The sequence below is a fragment of the Capsicum annuum genome, chromosome 2 (assembly GCF_002878395.1).
Source record: "Capsicum annuum cultivar UCD-10X-F1 chromosome 2, UCD10Xv1.1, whole genome shotgun sequence".
Lineage (NCBI taxonomy): Eukaryota > Viridiplantae > Streptophyta > Magnoliopsida > Solanales > Solanaceae > Capsicum > Capsicum annuum.
This window is the reverse complement of record NC_061112.1, coordinates 115645861-115663068: the sequence shown is the minus strand read 5'-3', so window position 1 is coordinate 115663068 and position 17208 is coordinate 115645861. Positions and strand designations below refer to the sequence as shown.

Here is a 17208-nt window from a genome sequence, read left to right as displayed (position 1 = left end):
AAAAAATGAATGGAGTAATTAATTTAAACACGCACATTAAGATCGAAAGAGTACCATGTTGTTATATTACTCCCTCGGTTTCAAATTAATGACTTACTTTTTTTTAGTCCGTTTATAAAAGAATGATCTCTTTTATTTTTTGACAATAATTTAATTTCAACTTTTCACATGACATATTTAAGATTATAAAATTAAAGGGTATTTTGGTACATTTAACATAATTTTAGCGCCATAAAATTTAAAAGTTTATTTTATTTTTTTTAAATTTTGTGTCAAGTTAAATTAGGTCATTCTTTTTTAAACGGAGAGAGTATTATATTAGTGCAACGTATTTCTCGTTAACTAATACTATATTAATTTATATTTTTTTCATAATTGACGTACCATGACCATATTCTTACGGAATCAATTGTTTTTTGTTCCTAGTAATTGGAATCAAAGTCCATAATCAACGCTCCAAAAGAAAGAAACAAAGAATAAAATAAATAAAAGGAGGGGTTGATTTGTTATATGTAAATCACTCCCGCTCATTTCCCCAAACTTTTTGTTGTTAGCTAAATTTATTCACTCCAACAAAAACCCTAAAGCTAACACTCCACTGTTTTCTGAGTAAAATTCAACAGCAAACCTGGCTTAATTGTAGCCTTTTTTGGTAACTTAATTAGTTGGAGAATATCTAATTCCTTCCTTTTAGTTTCCCCCTTTATGCTCTTTTTTTTTTTTGAGTGTTGTTTCAGTTAATTGTTTGTTTAATTGTTTTAATTTTTGGACACCCTTTTCCCTATTTTGTTTTACTCTTTTTTTTTTTTTTTTTTTTTTTTTTAAATTGTGTGTGTGGAGGGGAGCTGTTTTTGCTTGTGAGATGGGTTGGGTGGGGGGTGGGGGGAGCTGTTTTTGCTTGTGAGGTGGGTGGGGTGGGGTGGAGGGAAGATGTAGTTTGCTTGTGAGGTGGGTGGGTGGGGGTAGCTGCTTTTTGCTTGTGGGGTGGTAGGGGGTTTGGGGGGGGGGGGGGGGTTGGTTTTGTTTTGGGGGGGGGGGGGGGGGCTGGGGGGAACTGGTTTTGCTTACTTTGGAAGTTGTTTTCATTGTTGGGACTCTGTGTTAATTTAGGTATGAGTGGCTTCACTTGTTTCATCTTTTTGGTCTTTTGTTTTTTTGGGTGGTTAGATTTCAGGGATTCCCTTCAGCATATTTTGGTTTAGTGAGAGGTACTTGTTTAATGGTGGGTTTTTCTTTTGGTGTTTGCTTTGTTGTAATCATTTTCTTCTGGTTGATTGCTTGTCAGTGTATATTTCATTAAGGGTATATCTGTTTGGTGGTTGCTTTGTTGAAACTGATTTCTTTTTTCAGCTTAATTTGTGATTTTTCTATTTTGGGTTTTAAGTGGGTTCCCTAACATTGGGAAATATTATATGCAGATATGCTTCTTTTATGATGGGCAGTTCAGAGGTGTTAGAGAATGGAGCGGTGGTGAGAAATGGGAATGGTCTAAAATCAAGTGGTCAGGATGACCTTGAGGGACTGACGAATGGTGGGTTTGAGCAAATGGTTAATGGTGCAAAGGAAAATGAGAATTTGGGTGATGAGATTTTGGAGGATTTTGATACATACTGGGAAGATGTTAATGACCGCTTAATGGTATCAAGGATGGTAAGTGACTCAGTGATTAAGGGGATAGTGAGTGCGGTGGAACAAGAGGCAGCTGAGAGACTAGTGGCTAAGGAAATGGAATTAGCCAACTTGAAGGAGTATTTGCAAATTCATGACGGGGGTCTTGGCAAAACTGAATTTGAATCTCTTGGGTCACCCATTTTTCGAAAACATATGACTTTATCTGATGCTTTTATGGAGCATGACAAGATGGGGGACTATCTTGATGGGCTAAGAAGTTTGGCAAAAGATGAATTCAAGAAGTTAAAGAAGAGTATTGATGAGCTTAGAGGATCCAATTCTATTAGGAACAGGAGCTCTTGCTCTGAGATGGAAGGTATTCAACAGGAGAAAGAATCGGGAATTTGGGGTCAGTTGGACAAAACACTAGATAACTTGAGAACGACGGTGGATACCAACTTTAAACGAATGGATGTTATGCTACAGGTGTCCAAGACATCACTTGGTCAGTGGCAGGAGGAGCATCTAATCAAAGTGGAACTTGAGGCCATGGTAATGCGTAGTGTAATTCAAACTGTGCAAGAAGAATTTGAGTACAAATTGTGGGACCAGTATGCTAAGTTGTGCGGTGACCGAAATGAGAAGTTGAATGCCATCTCTAGTTTACGGACTGAGTTGGATGCTGTTTTGAAATCATTGTCAAGTTCAGAAAATGGGCATGTGACTCCCCATGGATCGCATGATGCAGATTTCTTTACACGCAGGACATCCGGTGAGTATGTGACTTCTTCAAAATCTGTTTGGGATGGAAATGAAATGCTGGAGGATTCTAAGACTGATATACCTGAGAACTTTGATGCTGTCTCGCTGAAGCACATGTCAAAAGATGAAATTGTCACCTATTTTAATAATATAATGACAAAGATGAAGAGACACCATGAGTCCATTCTGCAAAAGAAAACCGATGAATATTTTCATCTAAGAGCAGAGTATCTTAATCTTAGAGGAGGCTCTGTTGTGCCACATAAAAAGGATAAGGGTGAATCTGACATTCTAAGGAAGAAGATTCGGGAAATTATATTCAAATTGGATGATATTCTAGTAGAGAATGAAAAACATCCTGCATTTACCCAAGAGATTCTAAGTTTTGGTAACTTGAAGGATAGACTTGATAACCTTCTTTCTGAAAATCACCAGCTTAGGGACTTGCTTAAAGACAAGAAAAATGAAGTCAAATTCCTTTTGTTCCAAGTTTCTGATGCCAGTGAGAAGAGGCTGCAACATTCGTTGGCAGAAGCAGAAATGCAAAAACAGATCGGAGATCTCAATTTAGCCCTGGAAGAGTCACAGATAGAAGCTTCTGCAAGGGAAGACGTGTATACCTGTTTTCTAAGGGATCTCAGTGGCGGGGCACGAAATGAAGCTGAGGAATTAAACTTGGGATTTGATATGCTTAATGAAAGTAATGATACTAATGCTGAAAGTACTAGAAAAATAGAAGTTGACGATTTAGAGATAGAGTGCCTGATTATGCAAGAAATTTGTGGAGTGATTTCTGGTGAAGGCATCAAGGAGGCTAAAGACATGCTTAAGGAACTGTATCGGGAGCATTTGAATGAAAAGGAAATTCAAATTTCTCTTGACACAAAAGTTATTGAGATGGAAAACAAACTAAAATTTGCAGTTGAAGAAGAGGACAGACTGAAGACATTAGTGTATGAAAAGGAGAAGTTAGCAACAGATGCATCAACTGCTCTAGCAAAAGAGAGAAATCAATTTGACCAGGTGCGTCAAGAGTTGAATGCTGTGAAAGAATTTGCATGTCAGCAACAAGCATTAGCTTCTGGTTGCAGCGAAGAACTAAATGAAGTAAAAGGCCAGTTGGCAGAAGCATTGGAGCAGATTGAAGAATTGAAAGAGAAGGCATCCCATTTAAATAGAAGTCTTGAGGAGAAAGCGGAGGAGTTAAAAGAAGCTAATCACAGGGAAAATATGATCCTTACTATTTCTGAAGAGAGGCAAACACTTTTGTCCTCGCTTGAAGCAAAGGAAATAGAGCTAAGAAAGCAGGTGGAAACAATAATTGGTAATATAAATGAATCATCAAAGATGCTTGCTGATTTTGAATGCAGGGTGACAGGAAGGTTGAAAACAAATAATGCGAGGTTTGTGCTACTTTTTCTTTTCCGATAAGTAATTGGAATATCATAGTGCTGATATATACAGACAAAAGGCTTTTAGTCCCTTCAAATATGCAGAGAATAGAAAAGGTCGACAAAAGAATTCACATCCAAACAGAACTGCAAATTACACCAAGAACATAACTTTTTGCAAGACACTACTTTGTAGAGCAAACACTAATACGGACTTCTTTTCAGAGTGCCCACTGTTCTGTTCTTGCCATAAGGACCTAAAAATACAAAAGGACACTATTCTGGTGGCCTTTATACTTTTTTGTTTATAGCTAAAAATTCATCTATATTTTGTGGTATCATGCACTTTCATCTTTTCAACATGCAGCGATCTGCCCCTTCCATTGGCCGTTTCTCTCAAAACAAGAATCCAGGCCTCACGTACCCTACAAGTCAACAGTACCAGTCTAAAATGGATAATATAAATAAGCATAGAGTAGCACCAGACTTTTTTTTTCTCTCTCCGCTTCTCTACATTGCTAGTGCCCCTCCTCCCCACTCCTTACACAAGCTTTTATGGCTCCATGCTTTTTTCTCCTTTCTTCCCAACAAAATTGGCTTCCATCCCATCCTGAGGAAACAATGACTCAGCTCCAGTATTTTTGTTCTTTCTTCAACTACAACCGCCAGAGGCAACCACAGGGCAATTAAAGCTGGGGATGTTGGGAGGAAAGTTGCTCACATGGCAACGGGGATGAAGACCACGAAAGAGAAAGAAAAGCTGGATTGGAGGTTCACTTTTCTGTACAAAGCAATTTGGGGCTGTCATTTACTTTGGGAGTAGCCAAAGCAAATCAAAAGCTTATTTCCTCTAATTTTATTTTTTGCCCAACCAATCAAAATATTCCACAATGTAAACCGGATAAAATTAAGCCAAAGGCATTTATCAAATAATTAGTAGCAGGTTAAAAATTCCTATAGGGAAGCGGCTTTTAGGAGATGTTATTGAGAGGGAAGAAGGTGAAGAAAAATGAAAACAGGATAAAAGAAAGGAAGGAACAAAGAAATCATTTCTGCACTCAGATTTGATGGTTTTCTAACAGAAGGTTGATGTGCACTTAGTGTGGAAAAGAGGTAGAATGCCAAAAAAACTAGTTAAGGGGACAAATTTCACAGATTTAATAGCTGGGAGCCCATGTTTAACTTCTCATCTGTCCCTTATATTTTTCTTGTATTGACCTGTGTATTTTCTTATGTGAAAAAAGATTTAGTATTGGCCTGCACATTTTCTTATGTGGAAAACAATATAATTTTTGGTGTCACCACTCACCATATCCATGGTATTGGATATTTCATGCTTGTTGGCCTATCAACTGACAATATCCTTCAACCTTTTCATTTCTTGTCCCACATTTGCCCAATCGGAATTTGTATGGACCATGGTGTAGCTTTCCTTTGCTTTTAATAAACTTTTTCCAATAACGAAGTTGGTTTTCTGCTGGCTAAAAGATAAAAAAAGAAGGAAGTGGTCATCAATTTTTCGGTCTACAAGCCTCCTCCTTAGTTGATATTTATGTTTGTGTGTGTTATCTTTTCAAATGATTTATTATCTGTGGTGTATTGGGTGATCAATCCTCTCCTCTTTTGTTTCAGAAGTATCGTTATTGTTTTGCCTTGCCATCACGTTTCTAAGTTTGGCATATCGTTCAGTTCTTGTAGGGGAAGAAAAGGGAAAAAATATGTAACACTATGTCTCAAAAGCTTGTTTTGCTTAGAAGGCACGACTCTTGCAAAGTTTACATTGGATTATCTGCTCTCATACCTAATGCAATTTGTTATAATACTTTCAGATTTGAGCATTCATATTCTCAATTGGATTCGCTTGTTAAGAAGGCCAATTTGCTTAGAAGAACTACGCTACTGTACCAACAAAGGCTTGAAAAAAGATGTTCAGACCTTCAATTGGCCGAGGCTGAGGCAATTACACAAAACACATCATTCTTTATATTTCTGTTTTTGCAGATAAATTGTAACTAACAATATGCAATACTTTTAATTGAAATTTAATCTTTTCCTCTAGAGGCCTCCATGATTTGAACTTGATGGGTTCGACCTTTAAAGTTTTTAGCACTAAAATCACTTACTTTTGAAATGAGGGGTCAGTAGTATCTAATTTTTGTTGAAATTTGTAATTTTTTACATAGATCTGTGTTCTGGTCAACTTCAAGCCGTAGCTCAAATCCTACATCCGCACTGTTTTAGCCTATTACAAAAAGTGCATCATGCTTTAACTTTTCGATGTTTTAATTCGATTTATGAAGGTTTTCAAAGGGATTTCTTGTACATTCAGGTTGATCTTTTGGGAGATGAGGTGGATACACTTTTAAGCCTACTTGAGAAGATTTACATAGCACTTGATCATTACTCGCCAGTTTTACAACATTATCCTGGGGTAAGATGAATCACGTCTTTAAAGATATATTAATTTTTCCTGTGAGACAGGTGCTCGTCTGTTTTTTTGGGATTCAGTTATATGTGTTCAGTAATCATCTCTGAGTTCCAAAATTCTTTAAGTATGTTCGGGTAGACTTCAATATGAGAATATGTTCTTTGCATCTGAACATAAAGTATCCACTCCGTCCAATCGAAGGATAAGTTGTTAGCTGGGTGTCTAGGTGTTAGCATGTGCAACTTTTACAAACCAGTGGTTAAAGGTCAAGTGATGAGGGGGTGAGTATCTAGTTGTTAGCATGCACAACTTCTACAAACCAGTGGTTGCAGGTCAGTGGTTAAAGACTACTGCTCTTGTTCTGCCACTGAAGAAATATGGGTATTTCAGGCTTGAGAGGGAAGCTACTTCCAATATAAACTTGTGGCAACTCTGAAGCATGCAATTGCATTTATATGGGGAAAATATTATATCTTGTTTACATTTCGATTACTTTAATGCAGATTATGGAGATTCTTAAGGTGATCAAAAGGGAATTAACTGGAGAGTCTACCAAGCTAGTAAAATTGTCTCCTGCTTAAGGTAATTTTTCTTCTGCTAAAGTATAGTTTTCACTTCTCAGTGGGTGATATCGTTTTATTGTTGTTTTCTAGATCAGTCTCTTACGACTCTAATTATTTTTCCTTAACACTAAGTTGCTGTTTGTTACTCTCTCTATTCTAATTTGCATAGCACTTTCTCCGTTCCAGTTTGTTCTTAAATAAATGAAAGACACCTTTCTATATGTGCTTCTCATTTTAGTATATGCGCAAACAGTCTTTGTTTCATAAACTCCAGACCTAGTCAAATACCGCTGAGTAGAGGGAGTAATGAAAACATTTGCTGAAAAATTGAACTTTTACTTGAGCTATTCATTTTGTTGCATCTGTAGCGACTAATATTGTGCATGCTCTGTTTCCTATTGTTGTTCTGTTTGTGTTTTGTGAATAGTGGCTTTGGGGATTGATGGTAAAATAGGGTCTTGTTCGAGGGGGTTGGAGCGGGAGCTGTTTTGGGGGTGGGGGAAGAGGGTAGGGTAGGGGTGGGAGTCGGGTCAAGGTCGAGTGTTAGGGCTGGTCCAGTGAGGGGTGGTAAAGGTAGGCATGAGGCAAGGGAAGATAGGTTGAGGGTAGGGTCTTGGAACATAGGGACCCTTCAGGGTCCGTAGAGCTAGTGAAGATTCTTAAGAAGAGGAGGATTAATATTGCGTGTGTTCAGGAGACAAAATGGGTAGGGTCTAAGGCTAGGGATGTAGATGGGTACAAGCTGTGGTACTCAGGGAGTGAGAGGCGTAGGAATAGAGCAGGCATCTTAGTAGATGAGGAGCTTAGAGGGCAGGTGGTGGAGGTGAAGAGGGTCAGTGATAGGTTGATGACGATTAGGTTGGTCATTAGGGGGTTTACTCTGAATGTGTGTAGTGTTTATGCGCCGCAGGTTAGGCTTGGAAGAAGAGGTGAAAACGAGTTTTTGGGAGGCTTTGGACGAGGTGGTGAGAAGTGTGCCTAGCTCGGCGAAGATTGTCATAGCAGGGGATTTCAATGGGCACATTGGGTTTTACTGAGAGGTTATGACGATGTGTATGGAGGTTTTGGTTTTGGAGATAGGAATGGAGAAGGAGCTTCTTTGTTGGATTTTGCGAGGGCTTTGGGCTGGTGGTAGTGAATTCGAGTTTTTCAAAGAAAGAGGACTACCTGATTACCTTTCAAAGTGCGATAGCCAAGACTCATATTGAATTTTTGCTGCTTAGGAAGGGGGACAGGGCTTTATGTAAGGACTGTAACGTCATCCCGAGTGAGCATCTTTCGACCCAGCACAAGCTTCTGGTGATGGACTTGGTTATCAAGAAGAGCAAGAAGAGAATGGCCGGGGAGGGTCGACCCAAAATTAAGTGGGGTGGCTTGATGCCAGTTAGTGCGCTGAAGATAGGGGAGAAGGTGGCAGGAATGGAGGTGTGGGGGTGTAAGGGGAACGTGGATGATATGTGAGATAGGGCTGCAAGATGCATCAAGGAGACTGCTAGAGAGATGTTGGGTGTTTCGAGGGGCAGGGCAGGTTAGCATCTGGGGGACTGGTGGTGGAATGAAGAAGTTAAGAAGAAAGTGGAGATTAAGAAGAGGGCGTATGTTAAGTTGATTGAGAGTAAAGATGAAGAGGAGAAACGGGTGAATAGGGAGGAGTACAAATTATCTAAGAGAGGCTAAGTTAGTAGTTACGACTGCTAAGACAACAACGTTTGAGAGCTTGTATGCGGGGTTAGAGGAGAGAGGCGGGGAAAAGAGGTTGTATAGGCTTACTAAGGCTAGGGAGCGGAAGGGTCGTGACCTCGATCAAGTGAAGTGCATTCAAGGGGAGGATGGTAGAGTTCTGCTAAAGGATGTTTACATTAAGAAAGGTGGCAAGAGTATTTTCATAGACTCTTGAACGATGAGGGGCACAGAGGCATTGAGTTAGGGGAGCTGGAGCACTCAGAGGAGTGTCGTGAATTCAGTTACGGTAGACGTTTTAAGGTTGAGGAAGTCAGAGAGGCGATTCGTAGGATGCGGATGGGTAGGGCGACGAGGCCTGATGAGATTCTGGTGGATTATTGGAAGTATGCTGGTGGGACAGGTTTAAGGTGGTTGACTGATTTGTTTAACGACATTTCCAAGAATGTGAAAATGCCTGAGGCTTGGAGATGGAGTACGATGATTCCGTTATATAAGAACTAGGGTGACATTCAAAGTTGCAACAACTACAGAGGTATTAAGTTGTTGAGTCACACTGTGAAGATTTGGGAGAGGGTGGTTGAACGGAGGTTGAGGAGGATCGTGTCTATTTCAGAGAATCAGTTTGGATTTATGCCCGGTTGCTCGACGACAGAGGCAAATTCACCTGGTGAGGAGATTGGTGGAGCAGTATTGGGAAAGGAAGAGGGACTTATACGTGGTGCTCATCGACCTAGAGAAGGCGTATGACAAAGTTCCTAGGGAGGTTCTTTGGAGATGCTTGGAGGTGAGAGGGGTCCCGGTGGTGTATATTAGGTCTAATAAGGACATGTATGATGGAGTGAAGACTCGGTTGAGGACGACGGGAGGAGACTCAGAGCATTTCACCGTCAGGGATAGACTCTTAGTTCGTTGTTGTTTGCGTTGTTGATGGATGTGTTGACGCGGAGTATTCAAGGTGAGGTGCCTTGATGTATGCTATTTGCGGATGATGTAGTGCTGATTGATGAGATGCGGGGGGAGGGGGGAGATGAATGATAAATTGGAGGTTTGGAGGCAAACCCTTAGTCTAAACGGTTCAGGTTGAGTAGGACCAAGACGGAGTATATGGAATGCAAGGTTGAGGACTTGAGGCAGGAGGACGAGGGGGTAGTGAGGTTGGATTCTCAGGTTGTTTGTAAGAGGGATAGTTGTAAGTATCTTAGGTCAGATGAGGAAGCCACTTTTTTTTAATGTATACTAGCTTGTCTACAAAAGCATGACGCTATGATTCAGGGGAATGAAGAAATTGACGAGGATATCTCTAAACGTATTGGGGCAGGTTGGATGAAGTGGAGGCTCGCCTCAGGAGTGTTGTGTGATAAGAAGGTGCCCCTTAAGCTTAAAGGCAAATTCTACAGAGTGGCAGTCCATCCGGCCATGCTGTATGGAGCGGGGTGTTGGTCAGTCAAAAACTCCCACATTCAAAAATTAAAGGTGTCGGAAATGAGAATGTTGCATTGGATGTGCGGACTTACTAGAGGGGATAGAGTTGGGAATGAGATTATTTGGGAGAAGTGAGAGTGGCTTCGGTGGAGGATAAGATGCGGGAAGTGAGACTGAGATGGTTTGGATATGTGATGAGGAGGGGCACGGATGCCCCAGTTCATAGGTGTAAGAGGCTAGCTCTGGATGGTTTCAGGAGGGGTAGAGGTAGGCTGAAGAAATACTAGAGGGAGGTGATTAGACATGACATGGAGCAGTTACAACTTACTGAGGACATGATCTTAGATAGGAAGGTGTGGAGGTCGCGGATAAGGGTAGAAGGCTAGTGTGTGTGGGTGAGTCGTAGCAAGTAGTTAAGAGAGGTTTGGTGTATCCGGGTTAGTAATCCTAGGACTGTGTACATAGGTAGGAGCAGCTAATTAGGAGAGTTTGGGTGTGGTGCGTGTTTTTGGTTTGTGAGTGTGTGGTATTATTATTTGGGTGTCTTATTTCTTATTTCTGTTATGTCATCCATTCTGTTTCATGATTCATTACGAACGTATTTGCTATTCTTTATCTTGAGCCGGGGGTCTATTGGAAACAACCTTTCTACTTCTTCGGAGGTAGTGGTATGGACTGCGGTCATTTTACCCTCCCCAGACCCCACTTGATGGGAATACACTGGGTTTGTTGTTGTTGTTGTAGCGACTAATGTTCTTTATCTTTGTCTGCTACTCAAGAAAAGGAAAAGAAGCAGAGTAAATAACTGTTTTTTTTAAATGACCGTGCACCATTAGTCCTCAGAGATTTCTCTAACAAAGAAAAGAAACTGAAAAAGAGAGGAAGGCAGATGAGTGAGTTAACAAAAAAGTTAATGGTGGTGAAGAAAGGAGTGGAGTTGAAAGGTAAAGGGCAGAGGAAAAGAAAGGTTGCTTTAGAGAATTTGAAAAGGAACCCCAAAATGAAAAATCAGAGGTGGAGTTGATGAAATCGGTGTATGAAGATAAGCAGCTGGTGGCAGAAAGAGGAAACACAGAGAAAAAAGGCGTCAAGATTCAGCAGTGGCTAAAGCAATAGAACCAAAAAATCTTGTTGAACTAACCGCAAAATGGCTATTGATAAAAAATATCATACTACTGAATTTTCACGGCAGTTGGAACAAGATAGAAAATAGATTGAATATTCGGAGAAGGAAGTGTGCTCCTTTCCCCCGGTAAATTGGTAAACACCCCCCAAAACAGAAGTATACAAATAACAGGCAAAGTAGACACGCATATTGCAAGACATCACAACATATCTTAGGTTCTTTTTTAACTGTTTGTTTCATAAATCAACTTGTCCTTTGACTCTTGTTTCTTTTGTCGAACAGATTCGTTCAATTCCTGGAATTTTTACCTTCCTCCATCCTGACTGGTACCCATTTTGAAGTTCAACGCGAAGCTATAAAGACAGATTTAAGTTAGCGTGACAGATGTGTAGTAGTATTACTTTTCTAGCAACTTAAAATAGCGCAAAGTTTTTGAAGTTTTATCTGACCTGGCTTGCAGAGAGGGGATCCTAGTTAGTTCTGTATATTTTGTATCATCAGGCACCAAAATCCCAACACTTTGTAGTTGCAGCTGGTGAAGTTTTAGGTACATTTATGAGCTTTCTTCTTGTATATAGAGATGCAAAATGTACAGACTACTTTTGCTTGTTTAATTTTATGGAAATTCATGTGTTTTATCATTTTTCTTTCATTGTCTTTTTTGCTCATTGAATAATTCAATTCTGAAACTGGAAATTGCTTGCTTTATTTTTTTTTCCTCTATAAATTAGTTGAATTCTTCCTTGCTGCCCATTGACAGTGATTTAAAATAATTCTTACAAATTTCTTACGTTTAAATATAGCCATTAAAGTAATTACTTAATAAAGTATTTATAGAAGTCACTCATCTTTGGTTTGTATCAAACGTTTTTATTATTTATAATATTACGCTTATCTCTCTCATTTTATAAAGTTTACAATCGTACAAAGGAGTTTAATTATATACTCCCTTTATATGTAAAGCTTTTTATTGAGATGATGAATTGCCAAGTATTTAAGAAATAACATAAATCAGGTTCACAATATAGGAATTAGAACCCTTATATAAGTGTATCAAATTTGTATAGACAATAATCTAATTAAAAGAAAATCACACGTTGACACTGACGAAGAAATAGCAAAATTCCAATAAAAGGTGAACAATACGAAGCATCAAACCATGAAGGAAATGCAGCGGATGGGGCTGCTCCTCGCTTAATCAGAGTTCTTGGGTTCGAGCCTTGGATATGAAAAAATTCTTGGTAAGGAGTGCTTATGCGGCGCGAATTCGGATTAGTCGGACTTCAATGTGGGTACCGGACACCGGATGGGAAACCAAAAAAAAAATAACATGAAGGGAATAATTTCATAGTTTTTTGTCTAATAGCTTCGTATAACCCGTCAGAAACAGTCAATCTACTTCATCTGAGATAATAGTATGAACTGCATACGCTTTATTCTTCTCAAACTTCACTTTGTGAAAATATACTAAATATGTTATTGTTGTTGGCTTGGTGTAACCCATCATAGTCCATCAAAATAAATAAATTGCATCAAGAGTCAAATTATAAAGGACGTTAATTACCCCCCAGACCCCACTAAGTGGGAATACACTGGGTTTGTTGTTGTTGTTGTTGTTGTTAATTATCCCTTCAACCATTTCTGCATTTGTCTTTAATTCAGAAAGTTGTGACCCTCCCCCCTGCCCCAAGAAAAAAGATAGAGAAGTTTTGCCTAAAGGGCATTATTGAACCAGGAGTAACTCGTACCTCCAATAGTGACATTTAAAGGATGACGAGACAGGGCAGGGCGGGAGAAGACTTATAAAATATGCGAGTCAACGCGAGGTACGATAAGATTTATTTATTTTTTTTTTTTTTAAAAATTTAAATAGGACAGAACACATGATCGTGTTTTGATGAAAAGTTGACACAAATTCAGTAAAATTGATACAATTACCGCTCATGTAAATTATGGTCAGCATGTATTTAGTTTACAGAAAATAAAAGAGATTAATTTTATTCGTGGATAAAAATAATTAATTTACCAGTACTTGCTACAATTTTTCTCCATTTAGTTGTTAAAAAAATATGCTTCATTTGGATGTAACTTTGGTCTTAATTATTCCATTTATCAGTTGTTTAGACGTTCCAGTATAACATTTTTACTATCATCAATAATTCTTGCAGTAACTCAAATGGTTAAAACTACTTACAGGTCTTGAAGAGATAATTCGAAATATAATTAAACATTATTACAACAAGATATGAGAAAAGGGAGATACAATAAAATGTTATGTTTGCAAGAATCAAAATCAGAAACTTTAATCGAGGATGGAGGATTTTATCAATCCTATCGAGTGCAAATAAAAGTTATTTCATCTAATATGGAAGCAAATGTAAAAAAAATAAAATAAAAAATGTTAGTGTTCTTATAATAAACTATTATCATTTGAAGCAAAAATAATTATAATAAAGAGATAAGTGTAATGTTATAAATTAAAAAAGAAGTAATTAATGTCACTAAATCAAATTTATTGGAAGATTTATAAATTATTCTTTTAGACTTTTATTTATAATAACTTTGTAGAAAAAATAATCCAACTATTATAAATGTATTTACAATAGTGAATGTATATTAATATATAATAGATATCTATCAAGATATATTGAGTATCTATTAACATATAGTGAATATTGTGTATCTATCAAGAGATGAATACCGAGAGAAATTAGGAGGAATATAATTTCTCTCATCATAAAAGGTTTGCTTCATTATAAATCATTCTTGATACTCATTCAGAAACAAGAATTACTACTCTCTTTCTCTCTTCTTTCTTCTTCTCTACTTTATATTTCATAATACGTTATCAACTTTATATTTTATAACATGTTATCACGAGACTCTAATCAATTGAGTAATTGAAAAATAATGTAAAGCCATGCAACATTTACTATCAACTTCTCTTGACGTTCCTGCATCCACGTAACAAATTCTAAGAACAAAATATACGTAGCTCCAATTCTGAATTTGATATGGCAGTTTTAATTTGATGGAAAAAAAATAAAAAAAATCTACCCTGTGGTAAATAATTTGGAGGGAATAAAATACCCATTTAGTCTGAATTTGATATGGCTTCGTGTAACCCATCATAGTCAACAACAATAACATACCGAGAATATTCCTACCAAGTGTGGCCTAGAAAGGATAAGTGTACGCAGTTTATATCACTACCTCGGAGGTCTATGAATGGTAAATGTACGCAAGGAATAGTGAAGGGACACCCGTCATAGTCCCAGCCAAAAAAAAAAAAAAAAAGAAAATGCATCAAAAGTCAAATTGTAAAGGACGTTAATTATCCCTTCAACCATTTCTGCATTTGTCTTTGATTCAGAAAGCTGTGACCCTCCCCACCACCCCTAAAGGAATTATTGAACCAGGAGTAACTAGTACCTCAGATAGTTTCGGCGTCGTTTGGTTTGAGGTATAAGTAATTCAAGGGATAAAATATAAAGATGTTTGGTTGGAGGAATTAATCAATGATGGGATAACTTATCCCACCATTTACACCACAGTGATGGGATAACTTATCTTATATATATGGTGGGATGAGTTATCTCGGGATAACAATTTTCCAACCAAACGAGATGACGATTGGGACAAGGCAGGGCAGGAGAAGACTTATAAAAAGTGTGGGATAAGATTTTATTTATTTTTTCTTTTTGCGTGATCGCATTTTGATGAAAAACTGACACAGGCTCACTAAAATTGGTAAAATCATGATCAGTGTGTATATTTAGCTTACAGAAAATAAAATAGCTTAATTTTATTCGTGGACAAAAATAATTACAGTAATTGCTATTGTACAAAAATATGCTTCATTTGGATATAACTTTGGTCTTAATTATTTGACCTTTTATTCCATTTATCAGTTGTTTAGACGTTCCTGTATATAACATTTTTACTATCATCAATAATTCTTACAGTAACTCAAATGGTTAAAACTACTTACAGGGAGGAAATACATAAAAATTAGTAAGCTTTTCATTGTAAAAACTTATAAGATTCAACTAAAAACCCAAAAAATTATAAATAGTTAAATAGAATACTACAAAATTTGTAGTCTTTGATCATCATTTTGTTCAATTTCTCATTTTATTTTATTTCTTTTGCTTTTCAATACAAGTGTCAGTTTCTAATATAAATTAGCGTAAATATTTTTTAGCAGCCTTCTTATGGTACCAAAACATGCATAACTTGAAGAGATAATACGATATATAATTAACATTATTACAGCAACATATGAGAAAAGGGAGATACAATAAAATGTTATTTTTTCAAGAATCGAAATCAGAAACTTTAATCAAGGATGGAGGATTTTATCAATCCTATCAAGTGCAAATAATTATTTCATGTAATATGGAAGTAAAATGTGAAAAAAACAAAGTAAAAATACTATTACGTATAATAAATGTATTTATATTGTAATGAAATTTTTCCTATAAATAAAGGAGTTTTATTAATTATAAATCATCCAAAGAGAATCCTCATGAGAAATAAAGAAGTCTCTCCTCTTCTCTCTCTATTTATTTTCATTGTTCTTATTTTGTATTTTATAATAGTTATCAACACGAGACTCTACCCTCTTAAAATACGAAAGCGAAGGTAAAATTCTTGAAGTACAAGATAAGTACCATATCTTAAAATTATTTGAGTTTGAACTTCAATTAAACAATTACATTAACAATTTTACTGGGAAAAATTGATTAATATTGTGTTTGCTGTTAGAATTATTTGATTACTGAAAAAAAAAAAGTTATTTAGTTGCTTTTAATTTACCTTTTTACGGTGCTTACTTTTCTTAAAAGACAAAAACACACATATATATATATCTTTTCTGCTGAGGTGGGTAAAATCATCATTAGAACTAACCTATTTATATTTGTTTGATTTAATTAACTTTTAAGTTTCTTTAGAGTATTTTGACAGTCATGTATTTATGCTTTATTTATATTGTTACTATATGTCATTGATTTTAATACTTCACTTATTATAATGATTTGCTAAAGAAATTTTGGAGATTTTGTGTTCTTTTTACCAATTAGATGAGTTTGCAATGATCACATGTTTGTAACTGTCAAAAGGGATATAGACTCAGGTTGAATTCTATTATGTTTTGACTTATTGTATCATTGAGTCGGTAAAATTAAACGGTGAATTTAATTTCATCGCATAAAAAGTAAGACATAGGATTTGGGTTAGAGTCTCAATGCACTATGATGAAAAAATATTAAATTTAAGTTCTATCGATTTATAGCCTAAGACGCTTTTATATGGATAAGACGTTGAGTTTGAATCTCAATGCACCATCTTGATAATATTATGATGGCTTAGGCGAAGTAATATGTATTTAATGAAAAGTCATGAAATATATCCCATTGATATGCTCTATTTTTATGCTTTATTCCATGAAATGAATATGATAACAGTATATGGTAATCTGAAAGTTGACAACATGCTCCATTCTTGAAGAAATGTGGTAGCAGTGCATAATATGTCTGAAAAAGGATAAGTGATTGGATGCACGAGTAAACGTGTGGAGTGATAATATGATAATGATCATCAAAAGTGATGATATTTTTACACGCTTATTATGATCATAAGATATGTTAGAGATAAATGTATGGCTCGATTTACTCCTGAAGTAGCAAATATCTTGAAAGATGTTCTAAGCTATCATAATTTGATATGCTTAAGGCACAATAATATTTCATTCTTGGGGAATGAGAATTTTGATTATTATAAATACAGGTCTAAACCCTGGGGTAAATGTGACTGTATATAAATTCGAACGTGCTCGTGGTTGTAAGGAAATCACAATTCACCTCCGAAAGAGGCAAAATAACCGAGAAGAGTACGTTATTTTGGAATCTATTTCTAAAGTAGTAAATCTGAAATTTATTGCATGTAATAGTAAGGGTGTGTTTGGTACGAAGGATGGAAAATATTTTCCTAGAAAATGTTTCCTGAAAAACAAGTTGATTTCTTATTTGTTTTTCTATGTTTGGTTGGTGGAAGAAAAATATTTTTCGAAAAATATTTTCTAGTATTTGGTTGGTGAATGAAAAAATATTTTTTAAAAAATGCATTCTCATGTTTAGGTAAAGCGTAAAAATACATTGTAGAATTTTTTTTAAAAAAATTAAATCCTTTTTAGGGGAAGGGGGTTGGTAAGCGGGGGGT

General features: G+C 36.6%; 1 protein-coding gene across 2 annotated transcripts; it reads left to right on the top strand.

Annotated features, from left to right (window-relative positions):
• Window positions 1–411: 411 nt before the first annotated feature.
• On the top strand, window positions 412–11627 carry LOC107859043 (WPP domain-associated protein). 2 transcript variants are annotated; one of them, XM_016703919.2, is made up of 6 exons: window positions 412–690; window positions 1419–3776; window positions 5594–5720; window positions 6094–6195; window positions 6696–6774; window positions 11269–11627. In XM_016703919.2, the coding sequence occupies exons 2-5, from the start codon at window positions 1432–1434 to the stop codon at window positions 6771–6773; spliced, it is 2652 nt and encodes an 883-aa protein (XP_016559405.2). In that variant the 5' UTR covers window positions 412–690; window positions 1419–1431; the 3' UTR covers window position 6774; window positions 11269–11627. The 2 variants fall into 2 exon arrangements, with proteins under 2 accessions (XP_016559405.2, XP_016559406.2); XM_016703920.2 differs by lacking the exon at window positions 412–690 and adding an exon at window positions 1065–1222.
• Window positions 11628–17208: the final 5581 nt, after the last annotated feature.

Bases quoted from the DNA above. Each gene is read 5' to 3' on its own strand.
- LOC107859043 (XM_016703919.2), top strand. From the start codon at position 1,432: ATGATGGGCAGTTCAGAGGTGTTAGAGAATGGAGCGGTGGTGAGAAAT. The intron at 3,777-5,593 runs GTTTGTGCTACT...TAATACTTTCAG, and splicing joins TTGAAAACAAATAATGCGAG to ATTTGAGCATTCATATTCTC. The intron at 5,721-6,093 runs GCAATTACACAA...TTGTACATTCAG, and splicing joins TTCAATTGGCCGAGGCTGAG to GTTGATCTTTTGGGAGATGA.